This window comes from Gavia stellata, unplaced genomic scaffold, assembly GCF_030936135.1.
Source record: "Gavia stellata isolate bGavSte3 unplaced genomic scaffold, bGavSte3.hap2 HAP2_SCAFFOLD_205, whole genome shotgun sequence".
NCBI lineage: Eukaryota > Metazoa > Chordata > Aves > Gaviiformes > Gaviidae > Gavia > Gavia stellata.
In genome coordinates, this window is record NW_026777274.1 from 44,281 (window position 1) to 61,847 (window position 17,567).

At 64.0% G+C, this 17,567-nt stretch overlaps 1 protein-coding gene across 1 annotated transcript in view; it reads left to right on the top strand.

Moving 5' to 3' along the window:
- The window catches only part of LOC132321863 (chromodomain-helicase-DNA-binding protein 3-like), a 74,312-nt gene that overhangs the window by 41,211 nt on the left and 15,534 nt on the right, over positions 1–17,567 (top strand). The window contains 5 exon segments of the mRNA XM_059835268.1: positions 3,537–3,724; positions 5,715–5,892; positions 9,828–9,893; positions 12,048–12,133; positions 13,697–13,830. Of these exon segments, the coding sequence (XP_059691251.1) occupies positions 3,537–3,724; positions 5,715–5,892; positions 9,828–9,893; positions 12,048–12,133; positions 13,697–13,830 (652 nt within the window).

Consider the following 17,567-nt stretch of genomic DNA (forward strand, 5'->3'; position numbering starts at 1 on the left):
GACGCGCGAGGTCATGATGGGACCACGATGGGTCATGCGGAGCCATGGTGGGATGTGCAAGGTCACGATGGGTCATGCAAAGCTATGGTGGGATGTTTGAGGTCGTGAGGGGATGTGTGAGGCCAGGGCAGGACACGTGAGGCCGTGAAACGTTACGCAAATGCATGACGGAACGTGTGAGGCCATGATGGGGCCGTGGTGGGATGTGTTGAGGCCATGGTGGGACGTGCGAGGCCATGATGGGGCCGTGGTGGGATGTGTGAGGCTATGGTGGGACGTGCGAGGCCGTGGTGGGACACGTGAGGGCATGATGGAGCTGTGAGAGGTCATGAAAACCTGTGATGGGACATGCAAGAACATGGTGGGGCCCGTGAGGCTGTGGCGGGACACGTGGGGCCACGATGGAACACGTGAGGCTATGACGGGACACGTGAGGCTATGACAGAAGCTGTGAGGCCACGATGGGGTGTGAGAGGCTGTGACAGGGCTGTGATGGGTCACGTGAGGTGGGGCCCAGGTGTGTGAGGCCGTGCCGTGCCGTACCAGCCTGTGACAGTCCATGTCAGTGTGTGTCAGGCTATTCTGGGCCGTGCCAGGCCACGCTGGGCCATGCTGGACCGCATCAGGCTATGCCGGACCGCGTCAGGCTGCGTTGGGTTGTGCCAGGCCATGTTCGGCCATGTTGGGGCATGCCAGGCTGTGTTGGGTCATGTTGGACCATGTTGAGCCGTGTCAGGCCATATTGGGCTGTGTTGGACCGTACTGGGTCACGTTGGACTGTGTTGGGTCACGCTGGTCCATGTTGGTCCATGTCAGGCTGTGTTGGGCCATGTTGGGCCATGTTGGGCTGTGTTGGGCCGTGTCAGACCATGTTGAGCTGTGTTGGGCCATGCTGGACCGTGTTGGGCCATGTTGGGACGTACTAGGTCATGTTGGACCATATTGGGCCGTGTGGGGCCATGTTGGACCATATTGGGCCGTGTGGGGCCACGTTGGACCATATTGGGTCACGTGAGGCTGTGTTGGACCATATTGGGCTATGTTGGACCATGCTGGGCCATGTCAGGCTGTGTTGGGCCATGCTGGACCAAGTTGGGCCATGCTGGGCCGTTCTAGGTCATGTCAGGCTGTGTGGGGCCATGTTGGAGTATGTTGGGCCATGTGAGGCCGTGTCGGGCTGTAATGGGCCGTGCTGGACCACATTGGGCCATGCTGGGCCGTACCAGGTCATGTCAGGCCGTATGGGGCCACGTTGCACCGTCTGGGGCCACGTTGGACCGTGTGGGGCTGTGTTGGACCATATTGGACCATGTTGGGCCACACTGGACCATGTTGGGCCATGTCAGGCCGTGCTGGGCCACGTCAGGCCGTGTCGGGCTGTAACGGGCCGTGCTGGACCACGTTGGGCCATGCTGGGCCGTACCAGGTCATGCCAGGCCGTGTGGGGCCATGTTGGACTGTGTTGGGCCATATTGGACCATGCTGGGCCATGTCAGGCCGTGCTGGGCCACGTCAGGCCGTGTCGGGCTGTAATGGGCCGTGCTGGACCACGTTGGGCCATGCCAGGCCGTGTGGGGCCATGTTGGACCGCGTTGGACCATATTGGACCGCGTTGGACCATATTGGACCATGTTGGGCCACACTGGACCATGCTGGGCCATGTCAGGCCGTGCTGGGCCACATCAGGCCGTGTCGGGCTGTAATGGGCCGTGCTGGACCACGTTGGGCCATACTAGGTCATGCCAGGCTGTGTGGGGCCATGTTGGACCATATTGGACCATGTTGGGCCATATTGGACCATGCTGGGCCATGTCAGGCTGTGTTGGGCCATGCTGGACCAAGTTGGGCCATGCTGGGCCGTTCTAGGTCATGTCAGGCTGTGTGGGGCCATGTTGGAGTATGTTGGGCCATGTGAGGCCGTGTCGGGCTGTAATGGGCCGTGCTGGACCACATTGGGCCATGCTGGGCCGTACCAGGTCATGTCAGGCCGTGTGGGGCCACGTTGCACTGTCTGGGGCCACGTTGGACCGTGTGGGGCTGTGTTGGACCATATTGGACCATGTTGGGCCACACTGGACCATGTTGGGCCATGTCAGGCCGTGCTGGGCCACGTCAGGCCGTGTCGGGCTGTAACGGGCCGTGCTGGACCACGTTGGGCCATGCTGGGCCGTACCAGGTCATGCCAGGCCGTGTGGGGCCATGTTGGACTGTGTTGGGCCATATTGGACCATGCTGGGCCATGTCAGGCCGTGCTGGGCCACGTCAGGCCGTGTCGGGCTGTAATGGGCCGTGCTGGACCACGTTGGGCCATGCCAGGCCGTGTGGGGCCATGTTGGACCGCGTTGGACCATATTGGACCGCGTTGGACCATATTGGACCATGTTGGGCCACACTGGACCATGCTGGGCCATGTCAGGCCGTGCTGGGCCACATCAGGCCGTGTCGGGCTGTAATGGGCCGTGCTGGACCACGTTGGGCCATACTAGGTCATGCCAGGCTGTGTGGGGCCATGTTGGACCATATTGGACCATGTTGGGCCATATTGGACCATGCTGGGCCATGTCAGGCTGTGTTGGGCCATGCTGGACCAAGTTGGGCCATGCTGGGCCGTTCTAGGTCATGTCAGGCTGTGTGGGGCCATGTTGGAGTATGTTGGGCCATGTGAGGCCGTGTCGGGCTGTAATGGGCCATGCTGGACCACATTGGGCCATGCTGGGCCGTACCAGGTCATGTCAGGCCGTGTGGGGCCACGTTGCACTGTCTGGGGCCACGTTGGACCGTGTGGGGCTGTGTTGGACCATATTGGACCATGTTGGGCCACACTGGACCATGTTGGGCCATGTCAGGCCGTGCTGGGCCACGTCAGGCCGTGTCGGGCTGTAACGGGCCGTGCTGGACCACGTTGGGCCATGCTGGGCCGTACCAGGTCATGCCAGGCTGTGTGGGGCCATGTTGGACCATGTTGGACCATATTGGACCATGTTGGGCCATATTGGACCATGTTGGGCCATGTCAGGCCGTGCTGGGCCACATCAGGCCGTGTCGGGCTGTAATGGGCCATGCTGGACCACGTTGGGTCATGCCAGGCCGTGTGGGGCCATGTTGGACCGCGTTGGACCATATTGGACCGCGTTGGACCATATTGGACCATGTTGGGCCACACTGGACCATGTTGGGCCATGTCAGGCCGTGCTGGGCCACGTCAGGCCGTGTTGGGCTGTAATGGGCCGTGCTGGACCACGTTGGGCCATGCTGGGCCATACTAGGTCATGCCAGGCTGTGTGGGGCCATGTTGGACCATATTGGACCATGTTGGGCCACACTGGACCATGTTGGGCCACGTCAGGCCGTGCTGGGCCACGTCAGGCCTTGTCGGGCTGTAACGGGCCGTGCTGGACCACGTTGGGCCATGCTGGGCCGTACCAGGTCATGCCAGGCCGTGTGGGGCCGTGTTGGAGCATGCCAAGGCCATGTTGAGCCGTGCCAGGCCCTGCTGGACCAAGTCAGGCCGTGTCAGCGGCGTGTCGCCGGCGCAGGGGAGAACAAGGAGGAGGACAGTAGCGTCATCCACTACGACAACGAGGCCATCGCTCGGCTGCTGGACCGCAACCAGGATGCCACCGACGACGCCGACGTGCAGAACATGAACGAGTACCTCAGCTCCTTCAAGGTGGCCCAGTACGTCGTGCGCGAGGAGGACAAGGTGCGCCCGGGGGACGGGGACGCGGGGACACGAGGTGGGATGTGAAAGGGGGGGACAGGACGGGGATGATGGAGGTGGTGGGGATGACAGAGATGGTGGAGTTGGGGATGATGGGGACGGGAATGATGGGGACGATGGGGACAGTGGAGTCAGTGGGGTCGATGGAGTCAGTGGGGATGATGGAGATGATGGAGACGATGGAGACAATGGAAACGATGGAGATGGTGGGGACAATGGAGATGGTGGAGATGGGAATGATGGGGACAATGGGGATGGTGGAGTTGGGAATGATGGGGGACGATGGGGACAATGGAGATGATGGGGACGATGGGGATGGTGGGGACGATGAAGATGGGGATGACGGAGATGGGGACGATGGGGATGACAGAGGTAGAGATGATAGGGACGGTGGGGATGGGGACAATGGAGATGGTGGGGACGATGGGGATGGTGGGGACGATGGGGATGACGGAGATAGAGATGATGGGGACAGTGGGGATGGGGACAATGGAGATGGTGGGGACAATAGAGATGATGGAGGTGGGAATGATGGAGATGATGCAGGTGGGAATGATGGGGATGACGGAGATGGAGATGATGGCCATGGTGGGGTTGAGGATAATGGGGATGATGGAGATGGTGGAGTTGGGGACAATGGAGATGGGGACACTGGAGATGATGGAGATAGAAATGAGGAGGAAGGTGGGGACGATGGAGATGGTCAGGACAATGGAGGTGGTGGAGTTGGGAACGATGGGCATGATGGAGGTGGGGAAAACAGGTATGATGGAGATAGGGATGATGGGGGTGGGGACGATGGGGATGATGGAGATAATGGAGATAGGGATGATGGGGATGACGGGGATGAGGAGAGTGGGGATGATGGAGGTGGTGGGGACAATGGAGATGGTGGACTTGGGGACGATGGAGATGATGAGGAAGATGGGGATGATGGAGATGGTGGGGACAATGGAGATGGTGGAGTTGGGGACGATGGGGATGATGGAGATAGACATGATGGTGACAATAGGATAGGAACGATGGAGAAGGGCACAGTGGGGATGACGGAGATGGGAACGATGCGGTCAGTGACAATAGGGATGGGACCAATGGAAATGAGTTGGGGATGATGAGGACAATGGAGGTGGAGATGATGGAGAGGAGGAGGATGGAGGTGAGGATGGGGATGATGGAAACAAAAGAGAGACGGATGATGGTGGTGGGAATGATGGAGATGATGGGGACAATGGAGATGGAGGTGATGGGTATGATGGAGATCACTTTGATGGAAGTGGAGATGGGAATGATGGATATGATGAGGATGGGGGTGATGATGATGGAGGTGATGGGGATGATGGAGCTGACTGATGGAGGTGGAGATGGGGATGATGGGGACGATGAGGATGGGGATGATGTCGATGACGGAGGTGATGGGGATGATGGAGGTGGAAATGATGGAGGAGATGGAGGATGATGGGGATGATGGAGGTGGAAGTGATGGAGTAGATGGGGGACGATGGAGGTGATGGTGGTGGGAATAATGGAGGTGATGGGACAATGGAGATGGAGGTGGTGGGTACGATGGAGATCACTGATGGAGGTGGAGATGCGGATGATGGAGACGAGGATGGGGGTGATGTCGATGATGGAGGTGATGGGGATAATGGAGATTAATTTGATGGAGGTGGAGATGGGAATGATGGAGATGATGAGGATGGGGATGATGGAGGTGGAAGTGATGGAGGAGATGGGGGATGATGGGGATGATGAGGATGGGCATGATGTCGATGACGGAGGTGATGAGCATGATGGAGGTGGAAGTGATGGAGGAGATGGGGGACGATGGGGACGATGGAGGTGATGGTGGTGGGGATGATGGGGATGGGGGCAATGGAAACGATGGAGCTGGGGACGCTGGAGCCAACGATGACAGACCTGGAGGTGGCAACCTCAGGCCGAGGGGGTTTCGGCGGGTGCCCTGGGTGGCCGCTGATGGTGCGTGTGCCGGCAGATCGAGGAGATCGAGCGGGAGATCATCAAGCAGGAGGAGAACGTCGACCCCGACTACTGGGAGAAGCTGCTGCGACACCACTACGAGCAGCAGCAGGAGGACCTGGCGCGCAACCTGGGCAAGGGGAAGCGGGTGCGCAAGCAGGTCAACTACAACGATGCCGCCCAGGAAGACCAAGGTGGGTACTGGGAGGCACTGGGAGGACCTGGGAAGGTACTGGGAGGCACTGGGAGGACCTGGGAAGGCACTGGGAGGCACTGGGAGGACCTGGCATGCAACCTGGGCAAGGGGAAGCAGGTGCACAAGCAGGTCAACTACAACAATGCCGCCCAGGAGGACCAAGGTGGGTACTGGGAAGGCACTGGGAGGACCTGGGAAGGCACTGGGAAGGTACTGGGAGGCACTGGGAGGACCTGGGAAGGCACTGGGAGGCACTGGGAGGACCTGGCATGCAACCTGGGCAAGGGGAAGCAGGTGCACAAGCAGGTCAACTACAACAATGCCACCCAGGAGGACCAAGGTGGGTACTGGGAAGGCACTGGGAGGACCTGGGAAGGCACTGGGAGGACCTGGGAAGGCACTGGGAGACACTGGGAAGGCACTGGGAGGCACTGGGAGGACTGGGAAGGCACTGGGAGGACCTGGCGCGCAACCTGGGCAAGGGGAAGCGGGTGCGCAAGCAGGTCAACTACAACGATGCCGCCCAGGAGGACCAAGGTGGGTACTGGGAGGCACTGGGAGGACCTGGGAAGGCACTGGGAAGGTACTGGGAGGCACTGGGAGGACCTGGGAAGGCACTGGGAGGACCTGGCATGCAACCTGGGCAAGGGGAAGCAGGTGCACAAGCAGGTCAACTACAACAATGCCGCCCAGGAGGACCAAGGTGGGTACTGGGAAGGCACTGGGAGACACTGGGAAGGCACTGGGAGACACTGGGAAGGCACTGGGAGGCACTGGGAGGACTGGGAAGGCACTGGGAGGACCTGGCGCGCAACCTGGGCAAGGGGAAGCGGGTGCGCAAGCAGGTCAACTACAACGATGCCGCCCAGGAGGACCAAGGTGGGTACTGGGAGGCACTGGGAGGACCTGGGAAGGCACTGGGAAGGTACTGGGAGGCACTGGGAGGACCTGGGAAGGCACTGGGAGGCACTGGGAGGACCTGGCATGCAACCTGGGCAAGGGGAAGCAGGTGCACAAGCAGGTCAACTACAACAATGCCGCCCAGGAGGACCAAGGTGGGTACTGGGAAGGCACTGGGAGACACTGGGAAGGCACTGGGAGGCACTGGGAGGACTGGGAAGGCACTGGGAGGACCTGGCGCGCAACCTGGGCAAGGGGAAGCGGGTGCGCAAGCAGGTCAACTACAACAATGCCGCCCAGGAGGACCAAGGTGGGTACTGGGAGGCACTGGGAAGGTACTGGGAAGGCACTGGGAGGGCACTGGGGGGCACTGGGAGGATGCTGGAACACACTGGGCGTTACTGGGAGGGGTTCTGATGCACTGGGCCCCCTTGCCCAGGAGAACTGAGGTGGGTACAGGGCAGCTGGGGGCACTGGGAGGCACTGGTAATGTACTGGGACACAGCTGGAGGGCACTGGGACAGACTGGGAGGCACTGGTGAGGCACTGGGGCGAGTCCCGATGCACTTGGTACCCACACCCAGGAGAACCAAAGTGGGTACAGTGCGACTGGGAGTACTGGAACGTACTGGGATGTTCCTCAGGAGGCACTGGGACAGACTGGGAGGGCACTGGGACAGCCTGGGAGGGCACTGGCACAGACTGGGAGGCACTGGGAGGGCTCTGAGACAGACTGGGAGGATACTGGGACATACTGGGGACAGTCCCAATGCGGTGGGCACCCACACCTGGGAGGACAGAAGTGGGTACAGGGCAACTGGCAGGCACTGGGTGCCAGTGTTGGGGGAATGGGATGCACTGGGAGTGTGCTCTGCCAGTACTGGGAGGATACTGGGATGGACTGGGAGCATACTGGGATGGGCTGGGAGGCACTGGGGGGAGGCCCGATGCACTGTGTACCCGCACTCAGGAGGACCAAGGTTGGGGGTACATGGCAACTGGGAGCACTGGGAGGTTACCGGGATGTTCCTCAGGAGTACTGGGAGTTACTGGGAGGGCACTGGGACAGACTGGGAGGCACTGGGAGGGCTGGGGGCTAGCCTATTCCACATCCGGGGGGGGCATGATTTGGGGTATGGGGTGGATTTGGGGTATCTGGGGGTTCAGGGGAGTATTTGGGGGTCCGGGTGTTTTGGGGTGCAGGGGTGTTTGGGGGTTCTTTGGGGGTGCAGGGGGGTTTGGGGGTGCAGGGGGTGTTGGGGGTGTTTTGGTGTGCAGGGGGGTTTTGGTGTGCAGGGGGGTGTTGGGGTGCAGGGGGGGTTTGGGGGTGCAGGAGTTGTTTGCGGGTTTGGGGGTGTTTTGGGGGTTCAGGGGGGGTTTGGGGGTTCAGGGGAGGTTTGGGGGTTTGGGGGTGCAGGAGGTGTTTGGGGGTTCAGGGGGGTTTGAGGGTGTTTGGGGGATCAGGGGGGGTTTGGGGGTTCAGGGGAGGTTTGGGGGTTCAGGGGGATTTGGGGGTGTTTGGGGGTGCAGGAACTGTTTGGGGGTTCAGGGGGGGTTTGGGGGTATTCGGGGGTGCAGGAGTTGTTTGGGGGTGCAGGAGTTGTTTGGGGGTTCAGGGGGGTTTGGGGGGGTTTGGGGGTGCAGGGGGGGTTTGGGGGTGCAGGAGGTGTTTGGGGGTTCAGGAGGTGTTTGGGGGTTCAGGGGGGTTTGGGGGTGTTTGGGGGTTCAGGGGGGGTTTGGGGGTTCAGGGGAGGTTTGGGGGTTTGGGGGTGCAGGAGGTGTTTGGGGGTTCAGGGGGGTTTGAGGGTGTTTGGGGGATCAGGGGGGGTTTGGGGGTTCAGGGGAGGTTTGGGGGTTTGGGGGTTCAGGGGGATTTGGGGGTGTTTGGGGGTGCAGGAACTGTTTGGGGGTTCAGGGGGGGTTTGGGGGTATTCGGGGGTGCAGGAGTTGTTTGGGGGTGCAGGAGTTGTTTGGGGGTTCAGGGGGGTTTGGGGGGGTTTGGGGGTGCAGGGGGGGTTTGGGGGTGCAGGAGGTGTTTGGGGGTTCAGGAGGTGTTTGGGGGTTCAGGGGGGTTTGGGGGTTTGGGGGTGCAGGAGGTGTTTGGGGGTTCAGGGGGGTTTGGGGGTGCAGGAGGGGTTTGGGGGTTCGGGGGGGTTTGGGGGTGCAGGAGGTTTTTGGGGGTGCAGGGGGGTTTGGGGGTGTTTGGGGGTGCAGGAGGTGTTTGGGGGTGCAGGGGGGTTTGGGGGTGTTTGGGGGTGCAGGGGGGGTTGGGGGTGTTTGGGGGTGCAGGAGGGGTTTGGGGGTGCAGGGGGGGTTTGGGGGTGTTTGGGGGTTCAGGAGGTGTTTGGGGGTTCAGGGGTGTTTGGGGGTTCAGGAGGTGTTTGGGGGTTCAGGGGGGGTTTGGGGGTGTTTGGAGGTGTTTGGGGGTTCAGGGGGGGTTTGGGGGTGTTTGGGGGTGTTTGGGGGTGCAGGAGGTGTTTGGGGGTTCAGGGGCGTTTGCCGGTGTTTGGGGGTTCAGGAGGTGTTTGGGGGTTCAGGGGGGGTTGGGGGTGTTTGGGGGTGCAGGAGGTGTTTGGGGGTTCAGGGGGTGTTTGGGGGTGCAGGAGGTGTTTGGGGGTTCAGGGGGGGTTTGGGGGTGTTTGGGGGTGCAGGAGGTGTTTGGGGGTTCAGGGGGGGTTTGGGGGTGTTTGGGGGTGCAGGAGGTGTTTGGGGGTTCAGGGGGGGTTTGGGGGTGCAGGAGGTGTTTGGGGGTTCAGGGGGGGTTTGGGGGTGTTTGGGGGTGCAGGAGGTGTTTGGGGGTTCAGGGGGGTTTGGAGGTGTTTGGGGGTTCAGGGGGGGTTTGGGGGTGTTTGGGGGTTCAGGGGGTGTTTGGGGGTGCAGGAGGTGTTTGGGGGTTCGGGGGTGCAGGAGGTGTTTGGGGGTGCAGGAGGTGTTTGGGGGTTCAGGGGGGGTTTGGGGGTGTTTGGGGGTGCAGGAGGTGTTTGGGGGTTCAGGGGGGGTTTGGGGGTACCCGGTGCTGACGGTGTCCCCCAGACAACCAGTCCGAGTACTCGGTGGGCTCCGAGGAGGAGGATGAGGACTTCGACGAGCGGCCGGAGGGTGAGTGGCCCCCGTGTCCCCCCCCCGTGTCCCCCCCCGTGTCCCCCCCGTGTCCCCTCTGTGTCCCCCCATGTCCCCTCTGTCTCACTCATGTCCCCTCATGTCCCCTCTGTGTCCCACGTACCCCCATGTCCCCCCTGTGTCCCCTCATGTCCCTTCTCTGTCCCCATGTCCCTTCTCTGGCCCCTTGTGTCCCCCCACGTATCTTGTGTCCCCTCATGTCCCTCCATGTCCCCTCTGTGTCCCCCCAAGTGCCCCCGTGTCCCCCCATGTCTCCTCTGTCTCGTCCATGTCCCCCTGTGTCCCCTCTGTGTCCCACGTCCCCTCATGTTCCTCCCTGTCCCCTCTGTGTCCCCTGTGTGTCCCCCATGTCCCCTCATGTCCTGTCTCACCCATGTCCCCTCATGTCCCCTTTATGTCCCTCTGTGTCCCCCCAAGTGCCCCCATGTTCTCTCCATGTTCCCATGTCCCCTCACGTCCCTCCCTGTCCCCCGTGTCCCCCCAAGTGCCCCCATGTCCCCTCTGTCTCGTCCATGTCCCACATCCCCTCATGTCCCTCTCTGTCCCCCTAAGTGCCCCCATGTCCCCCCATGTCCCCTCTGTCTCGTCCATGTCCTGTGTCCCCTCTGTGTCCCACGTCCCCTCATGTCCCTCCATGTCCCCTCTGTGTCCCCCCAAGTGCCCCCATGTCCCCCCATGTCCCCTCTGTCTCGTCCATGTCCTGTGTCCCCTCTGTGTCCCACGTCCCCTCATGTCCCTCCATGTCCCCTCTGTGTCCCCCCAAGTGCCCCCATGTCCCCCCATGTCCTCTCTGTCTCGTCCATGTCCTGTGTCCCCTCTGTGTCCTACATCCCCTCATGTTCCTCCCTGTCCTCTCTGTGTCCCGTGTCCCCGATGTCCCCTCATGTCCTTCCATCTGCTCCTGTGTCACCTCTGTTCCCACACGTGTCCCCCCATGCCCCCTCATATCCTCTTTGTGTCCCCCTGTGTCCCCGCTGTGTGTCCCCAAGTGCCCCCATGTCCCCTCTGTCTCGTCCATGTCCCCCTGTGTCCCCTCTGTGTCCCACGTCCCCTCATGTCCCTCCCTGTCCCCTCTGTGTCCCCTGTGTGTCCTCTCATGTCCTTCTATCTCCTCCTGTGTCCCTTCTGTTCCCACATGTGTCCCCTCCATGTCCCCTCATGTCTCCTCTGTCTCACCCACATCCCCTCATGTCCCCTTTGTGTCCCTCTGTGTCCCCCCAAGTGCCCCCATGTCCCCTCTGTCTCATCCATGTCCTGTGTCCCCTCTGTGTCCCACATCCCCTCATGTCCCTCTGTGTCCCCCTAAGTGCCCCCATGTCCCCCCATGTCCCCTCTGTCTCATCCATGTCCCCCTGTGTCCCCTGTGTGTCCCCCACGTCCCCTCATGTCCCTCCATGTCCCCTCTGTGTCCCCCCATGTCCCCTCTGTCTCGTCCATGTCCTGTGTCCCCTCTGTGTTCCTCCGTGTCCCCTTATGTCCCCCCCCATGTCCCCTCTCTGACCCACCGTGTCACCTCTGTGTCCCCTTGTGTCCCCCCCGAGTCCCCCCCCTGTCTGGGGAGGGGTCTGGGGTGGCACTGGGGGAATTGGGGGGGGCGGGTCCTGGATGGCACAGGGGGTCCGGGGAGTGGGGGGGACCCAGGGGTGGGGGTCAGGGTGCCCCAGGGGGGGTCAGGGTGCTGTGGGGGACGTTGGGGTGCCCTGGGGGGGTCAGGGTGCCCTGGGTTCGGGGGTTGGGGTGCCCTGAGGGGCATCAGGGTGCCCGGAGGAGTCAGGGTGCCTGGGGTGGGGGGTCAGGGTGCTGGGGGGGGTGTCAGGGTGCTGGGGGGAGGGTCAGGGTGCCCCAAGGAGGGTTGCAGTGCCCTGAGGGGCATCAGGGTGCCCAGGGGGGTCAGGGTGCTGGGGGGGGGTCAGGGTGCCCGGAGGAGTCAGGGTGCCTGGGGGGGTCAGGGTGCCCCAAGGAGGGTCAGGGTGCTGTGGGGGGTGGGGGGTCAGGGTGCCCCCAGGGCCCCAAGGAGGGTCAGGGTGCTGGGGAGGGGAGGTTTAGGGTGCTGGGGGATGCTCAGGGTGCCCCAGGGTGGGGGTCAGGGTGCCAGGGATGGGTGCTGACCCCCCCTGGCCCCCCCCACCCAAGGCCGGCGTCAGTCCAAGCGGCAGCTGCGGAACGAGAAGGACAAACCCCTCCCCCCGCTGCTGGCCCGGGTGGGTGGCAACATCGAGGTGAGGACCCCCGGGGTGCCCGGGGTGGGGGGCACCCGCACGTCGGGGTCCTCAGGGTGCCTGAGTGCCGGGGACCCCACCCGGACACCTGGGTGCAATCCAGGAGGGGGTCGGGTGCCCGCACGCCTGGGTTCCCCCCCCCCAGGCACCTGGGTGCCCCTGGACACCCAGGTCTGCCCTGGGACACCGGGGTCCCCCCCCCAAACACCCATGACCCCCCCACCTGTGTGTCCCCCGGGACATCCATGACCCCCACCCATCTGTACCCCCCCCGGACACCCATGACCCCCACCCACCCATGTCCTGCCCTGGACACCTGGGTCCCCCCACCCACCCGTGCCCCCCTAGACACCCATACCCCCCACCCACCCGTGCCCCCCTAGACACCCATACCCCCCACCCACCTGTGCCCCCCCTGGACACCTGGGTCCCCCCACCCACCCGTGCCCCCCTAGACACCCATACCCCCCACCCACCCATGCCCCCCCTGGACACCTGGGTCCCCCCACCCACCCGTGCCCCCCTAGACACCCATGCCCCCCACCCACCTGTGCCCCCCCTGGACACCGGACACCTGGGTCCCCCCACCCACCCGTGCCCCCCTAGACACCCATGACCCCCACCCACCCGTGCCCCCCCTGGACACCTGGGTCCCCCCCACCCTCCCGTGCCTCCCTAGACACCCATGCCCCCCACCCACCTGTGCCCCCCCTGGACACCTGGGTCCCCCCACCCACCTGTGCCCCCCCGGACATCCGTGCCCCCCCATGGCCCCCCTGGACACCTGGGTCCCCCCACCCACCCGTGCCCCCCCTGGACACCTGGGTCCCCCCACCCACCCGTGCCCCCCTAGACACCCATACCCCCCACCCACCCGTGCCCCCCTAGACACCCATGACCCCCACCCACCCGTGCCCCCCCTGGACACCTGGGTCCCCCCACCCACCTGTGCCCCCCCGGACATCCGTGCCCCCCCCATGGCCCCCCTGGACACCTGGGTCCCCCCACACACCCGTGCCCCCCCTGGACACCTGGGTCCCCCCACCCACCTGTGCCCACCTAGACACCCATGCTCCCCACCCACCCGTGCCCCCCCTGAACACCTGGGTGCCCCCACCCACCCTTGCCACCCTAGACACCCATGCCCCCCTAGACACCCGTGCCCCCCCTGGACACCTGGGTCCCCCCACCCACCCGTGCCACCCTAGACACCCATGACCCCCACCCACCCGTGCCCTCCCTGGACACCTGGGTCCCCCTAGACACCCGTGCCCCCCCTAGACACCCATGCCCCCCACCCACCCTTGCCACCCTAGACACCCGTGCCCCCCCTGGACACCTGGGTCCCCCCCACCCACCCGTGCCCCCCTAGACACCCATGCCCCCCACCCACCTGTGCCCCCCCCTGGACACCTGGGTCCCCCCACCCACCCATGCCCCCCTAGACACCCATGCCCCCCACCCCACCCGTGCCCCCTCTGGACACCTGGGTCCCCCCACCCACCCGTGCCACCCTAGACACCCATGCCCCCCACCCACCCGCGCCCCCCCCGTGCCCCCCAGGTGCTGGGCTTCAACACGCGGCAGCGCAAGGCCTTCCTGAACGCGGTGATGCGGTGGGGGATGCCCCCCCAGGACGCCTTCACCTCCCAGTGGCTCGTCCGCGACCTGCGCGGCAAGACCGAGAAGGAGTTCAAGTAGGTGGCTCTGGGGACAGGCGGTGGCTCTGGGGACAGGCGGTGGCATCAGGGACAGGCAGTGGCACTGGGGACAGGCTGTGGTATCAGGGACAGGCAGTGGTATCAGGGACAGGTGGTGGCACTAGGGACAGGTGGTGGCACCAGGGATAGGCGGTGGTGCTGGGGACAGGCGGTGGCATCAGGGACAGACAATGGCATCGGGGACAGGTGGTGGCATCAGGGACAGGCGGTGGCATCAAGGACAGGTGGTGGTTCTGGGGTCAGGTGGTGGCATCAGGGACAGGTGGTGGCATCAGGGACAGGCGGTGGCACTAGGGATAGGCAGTGGTGCTGGGGACAGGCGGTGGCACCGGGGATAGGTGGTGGCACCGGGGACAGGCAGTTGCATCAGGGACAGGCGGTGGCATCGGGGACAGGCGGTGGCATCAGGGACAGGCGGCGGCATCAGGACTGGCTGTGTCGCTGGGGACAGGCGGTGGCTCTGGGGGCAGGCAGTGGCGCTAGGGACAGGTGGTGGTTCTGGGTACAGACGGTGGCATCAGGGACAGGCGGTGGCATCAGGGACAGGCAGTGGCACTGGGGACAGGCTGTGGTATCAGGGACAGGCGGTGGCACCGGATTACAGGCAGTGGTATCAGGGACAGGACGTGCCTCTGGGGACAGGCGGTGGCATCAGGGACAGACAGTGGCGCTGGGGAAAGGTGGTGGCATCGGGGACAGGTGGTGGCACTAGGGACAGGCGGTGGCATCAGGGACAGACAGTGGCATCGGGGACAAGTGGCGGGCATCGGGGACAAGTGGCTGGCATCGGGGACAGGTGGTGGCATCAGGGACAGGCGGTGGCATCAGGGACAGGCAGTGGTGCCGGGGATAGGCAGTGGCGCCGGGGACACGCGGTGGCACCGGGGATAGGTGGTGGCACCGGGGGACAGGCAGTTGCATCAGGGACAGGCGGTGGTGGCACTAGGGACAGGGGGTGGCACCAGGGATAGGCGGTGGTGCTGGGGACAGGCGGTGGCATCAGGGACAGACAATGGCATCGAGGACAGGCGGTGGCATCAGGGACAGGCGGGTGGCATCAGGGACAGACAGTGGCACTGGGGAAAGGTGGTGGCATCGGGGACAGGTGGTGGTTCTGGGGACAGGCGGTGGCATCAGGGACAGGCGGTGGCATCAGGGACAGGCAGTGGCACTGGGGACAGGCTGTGGTATCAGGGACAGGCGGTGGCACCGGATTACAGGCAGTGGTATCAGGGACAGGACGTGCCTCTGGGGACAGGCGGTGGCATCAGGGACAGACAGTGGCGCTGGGGAAAGGTGGTGGCATCAGGGACAGGTGGTGGCATCAAGGACAGGTGGTGGTTCTGGGGACAGGTGGTGGCATCGGGGACAGGTGGTGGCACTAGGGACAGGCGGTGGCATCAGGGACAGACAGTGGCACTGGGGACAAGTGGCGGCATCGGGGACAGGTGGTGGCATCGGGGACAGGTGGTGGTTCTGGGGACAGGTGGTGGCATCGGGGACAGGTGGTGGCATCAGGGACAGGCAGTGGTGCCGGGGATAGGCAGTGGTGCCGGGGACAGGTGGTGGCACTGGGGATAGGCGGTGGCACCGGGGACAGGCAGTTGCATCAGGGACAGGCGGTGGCACTAGGGACAGGTGGTGGCACCAGGGATAGGCGGTGGTGCTGGGGACAGGCGGTGGCATCAGGGACAGACAATGGCATCGAGGACAGGTGGTGGCATCAGGGACAAGCGGTGGCATCAGGGACAGACAGTGGCACTGGGGACAAGTGGTGGCATCGGGGACAGGTGGTGGCATCAAGGACAGGTGGTGGTTCTGGGGACAGGTGGTGGCATCAAGGGACAGGCAGTGGTGCCGGGGATAGGCAGTGGTGCCGGGGACACGCGGTGGCACCGGGGATAGGTGGTGGCACTGGGGACAGGCAGTTGCATCAGGGACAGGTGGTGGCACCGGGGATAGGTGGTGGCACCGGGGACAGGCAGTGGTATCAGGGACAGGCGGTGGCACCAGGGATAGGCGGTGGTGCTGGGGACAGGTGGTGGCATCAGGGACAGACAATGGCATCGGGGACAGGCGGTGGCATCAGGGACAGGCGGTGGCATCAGGGACAGACAGTGGCACTGGGGAAAGGTGGTGGCATCGGGGACAGGTGGTGGTTCTGGGGACAGGCGGTGGCATCAGGGACAGGCGGTGGCATCAGGGACAGGCAGTGGCACTGGGGACAGGCTGTGGTATCAGGGACAGGCGGTGGCACCGGATTACAGGCAGTGGTATCAGGGACAGGACGTGCCTCTGGGGACAGGCGGTGGCACTAGGGACAGGTGGTGGCACTAGGGACAGACGGTGGCATCAGGGACAGACAGTGGCACTGGGGAAAGGTGGTGGCATCGGGGACAGGTGGTGGCATCAAGGACAGGTGGTGGTTCTGGGGACAGGTGGTGGCATCAGGGACAGACAGTGGCACTGGGGACAGGCGGTGGCACTAGGGATAGGCGGTGGCGCCGGGGATAGGCGGTGGTGCTGGGGACAGGCAGCAGCACCGGGGACAGGCAGTGGCATCAGGGACAGGTGGTGGCACTGGGGACAGGTGGTGGCATCAGGGTCAGGCAGTGGCACTGACACAGGTGGGGCAGGAGGGAGGGGTACCCGTGTGTGTCCCCGTGTCCCCATGTTGTCCCCAGTGTTCCCATGTGTCCCCCCATGTTCTTAGGCCCCCATGTCCCTGTGCGTCCCCATTGTCCCATGTCCCCGTGTGTCCCCATCATCTCATGTCCCCCTGTGTCCCCCCATGTCCCAATGTCCCTGTGCGCCCCCATCTTCCCGTGTCCCCATTGTCTCATGTCCCTCTGTGTCCCCCCGTGTCCCCCAGTGTCCCTGTGCGTTCCCATCTTCCCGTGTCCCTGTGTGTCCCCATTGTCTCATGTCCCTCTGTGTCCCCCCATGTCCCCCAGTGTCCCTGTGCGTCCCCATCTTTCCATGTCCCCCCGTGTCCCCATCTTCCCATGTCCCCCTGTGTCCCCCATGTCCCTGTGTGTCCCCATTGTCTCATGTCCCTCTGTGTCCCCCCGTGTCCCCCAGTGTCCCTGTGCATCCCCATCTTTCCATGTCCCCCCATGTCCCCATCTTCCCATGTCCCCCTGTGTCCCCCATGTCCCTGTGTGTCCTCATCATCTCATGTCCCTCTGTGTCCCCCCGTGTCCCCCAATGTCTCTGTGCGCCCCCATCTTCCCATGTCCCCATTGTCTCATGTCCCTCTGTGTCCCCCCATGTCCCTGTGTGTTCCCATCTTCCCATGTCCCCCTGTGTCCCCCATGTCCCTGTGCGTCCCCATCGTCTCATGTCCCTCTGTGTCCCCCCGTGTCCCCCAATGTCCCTGTGCGTCCCCATCTTCCCGTGTCCCCGTGCCGCGTGATGAGCCCTTACTCAGCCGAGCGCCATCACTGTCGGTTTTCCTGGGGACCGGACGAGCCCGTGTCCCCCTCACCCCGACACAGAGTCACCCCTGAGGTCCCCATGTCCCCTCGGGGGGCCGGGTCTGGCCCAGGGGACGCCAGAGCGGTGGCACACCCGGCCAGAGCCGGCACAGCCTGGGACGGGCGCTGTGATGAGGGGACAGGCTGATGGCGCGGGGACATCAGGGACACTGGGGACACTCGAGTCAGGGATGTTGGTGACCCTGGGGATAAGGATGGGAACAGGGTCCCTGGGGA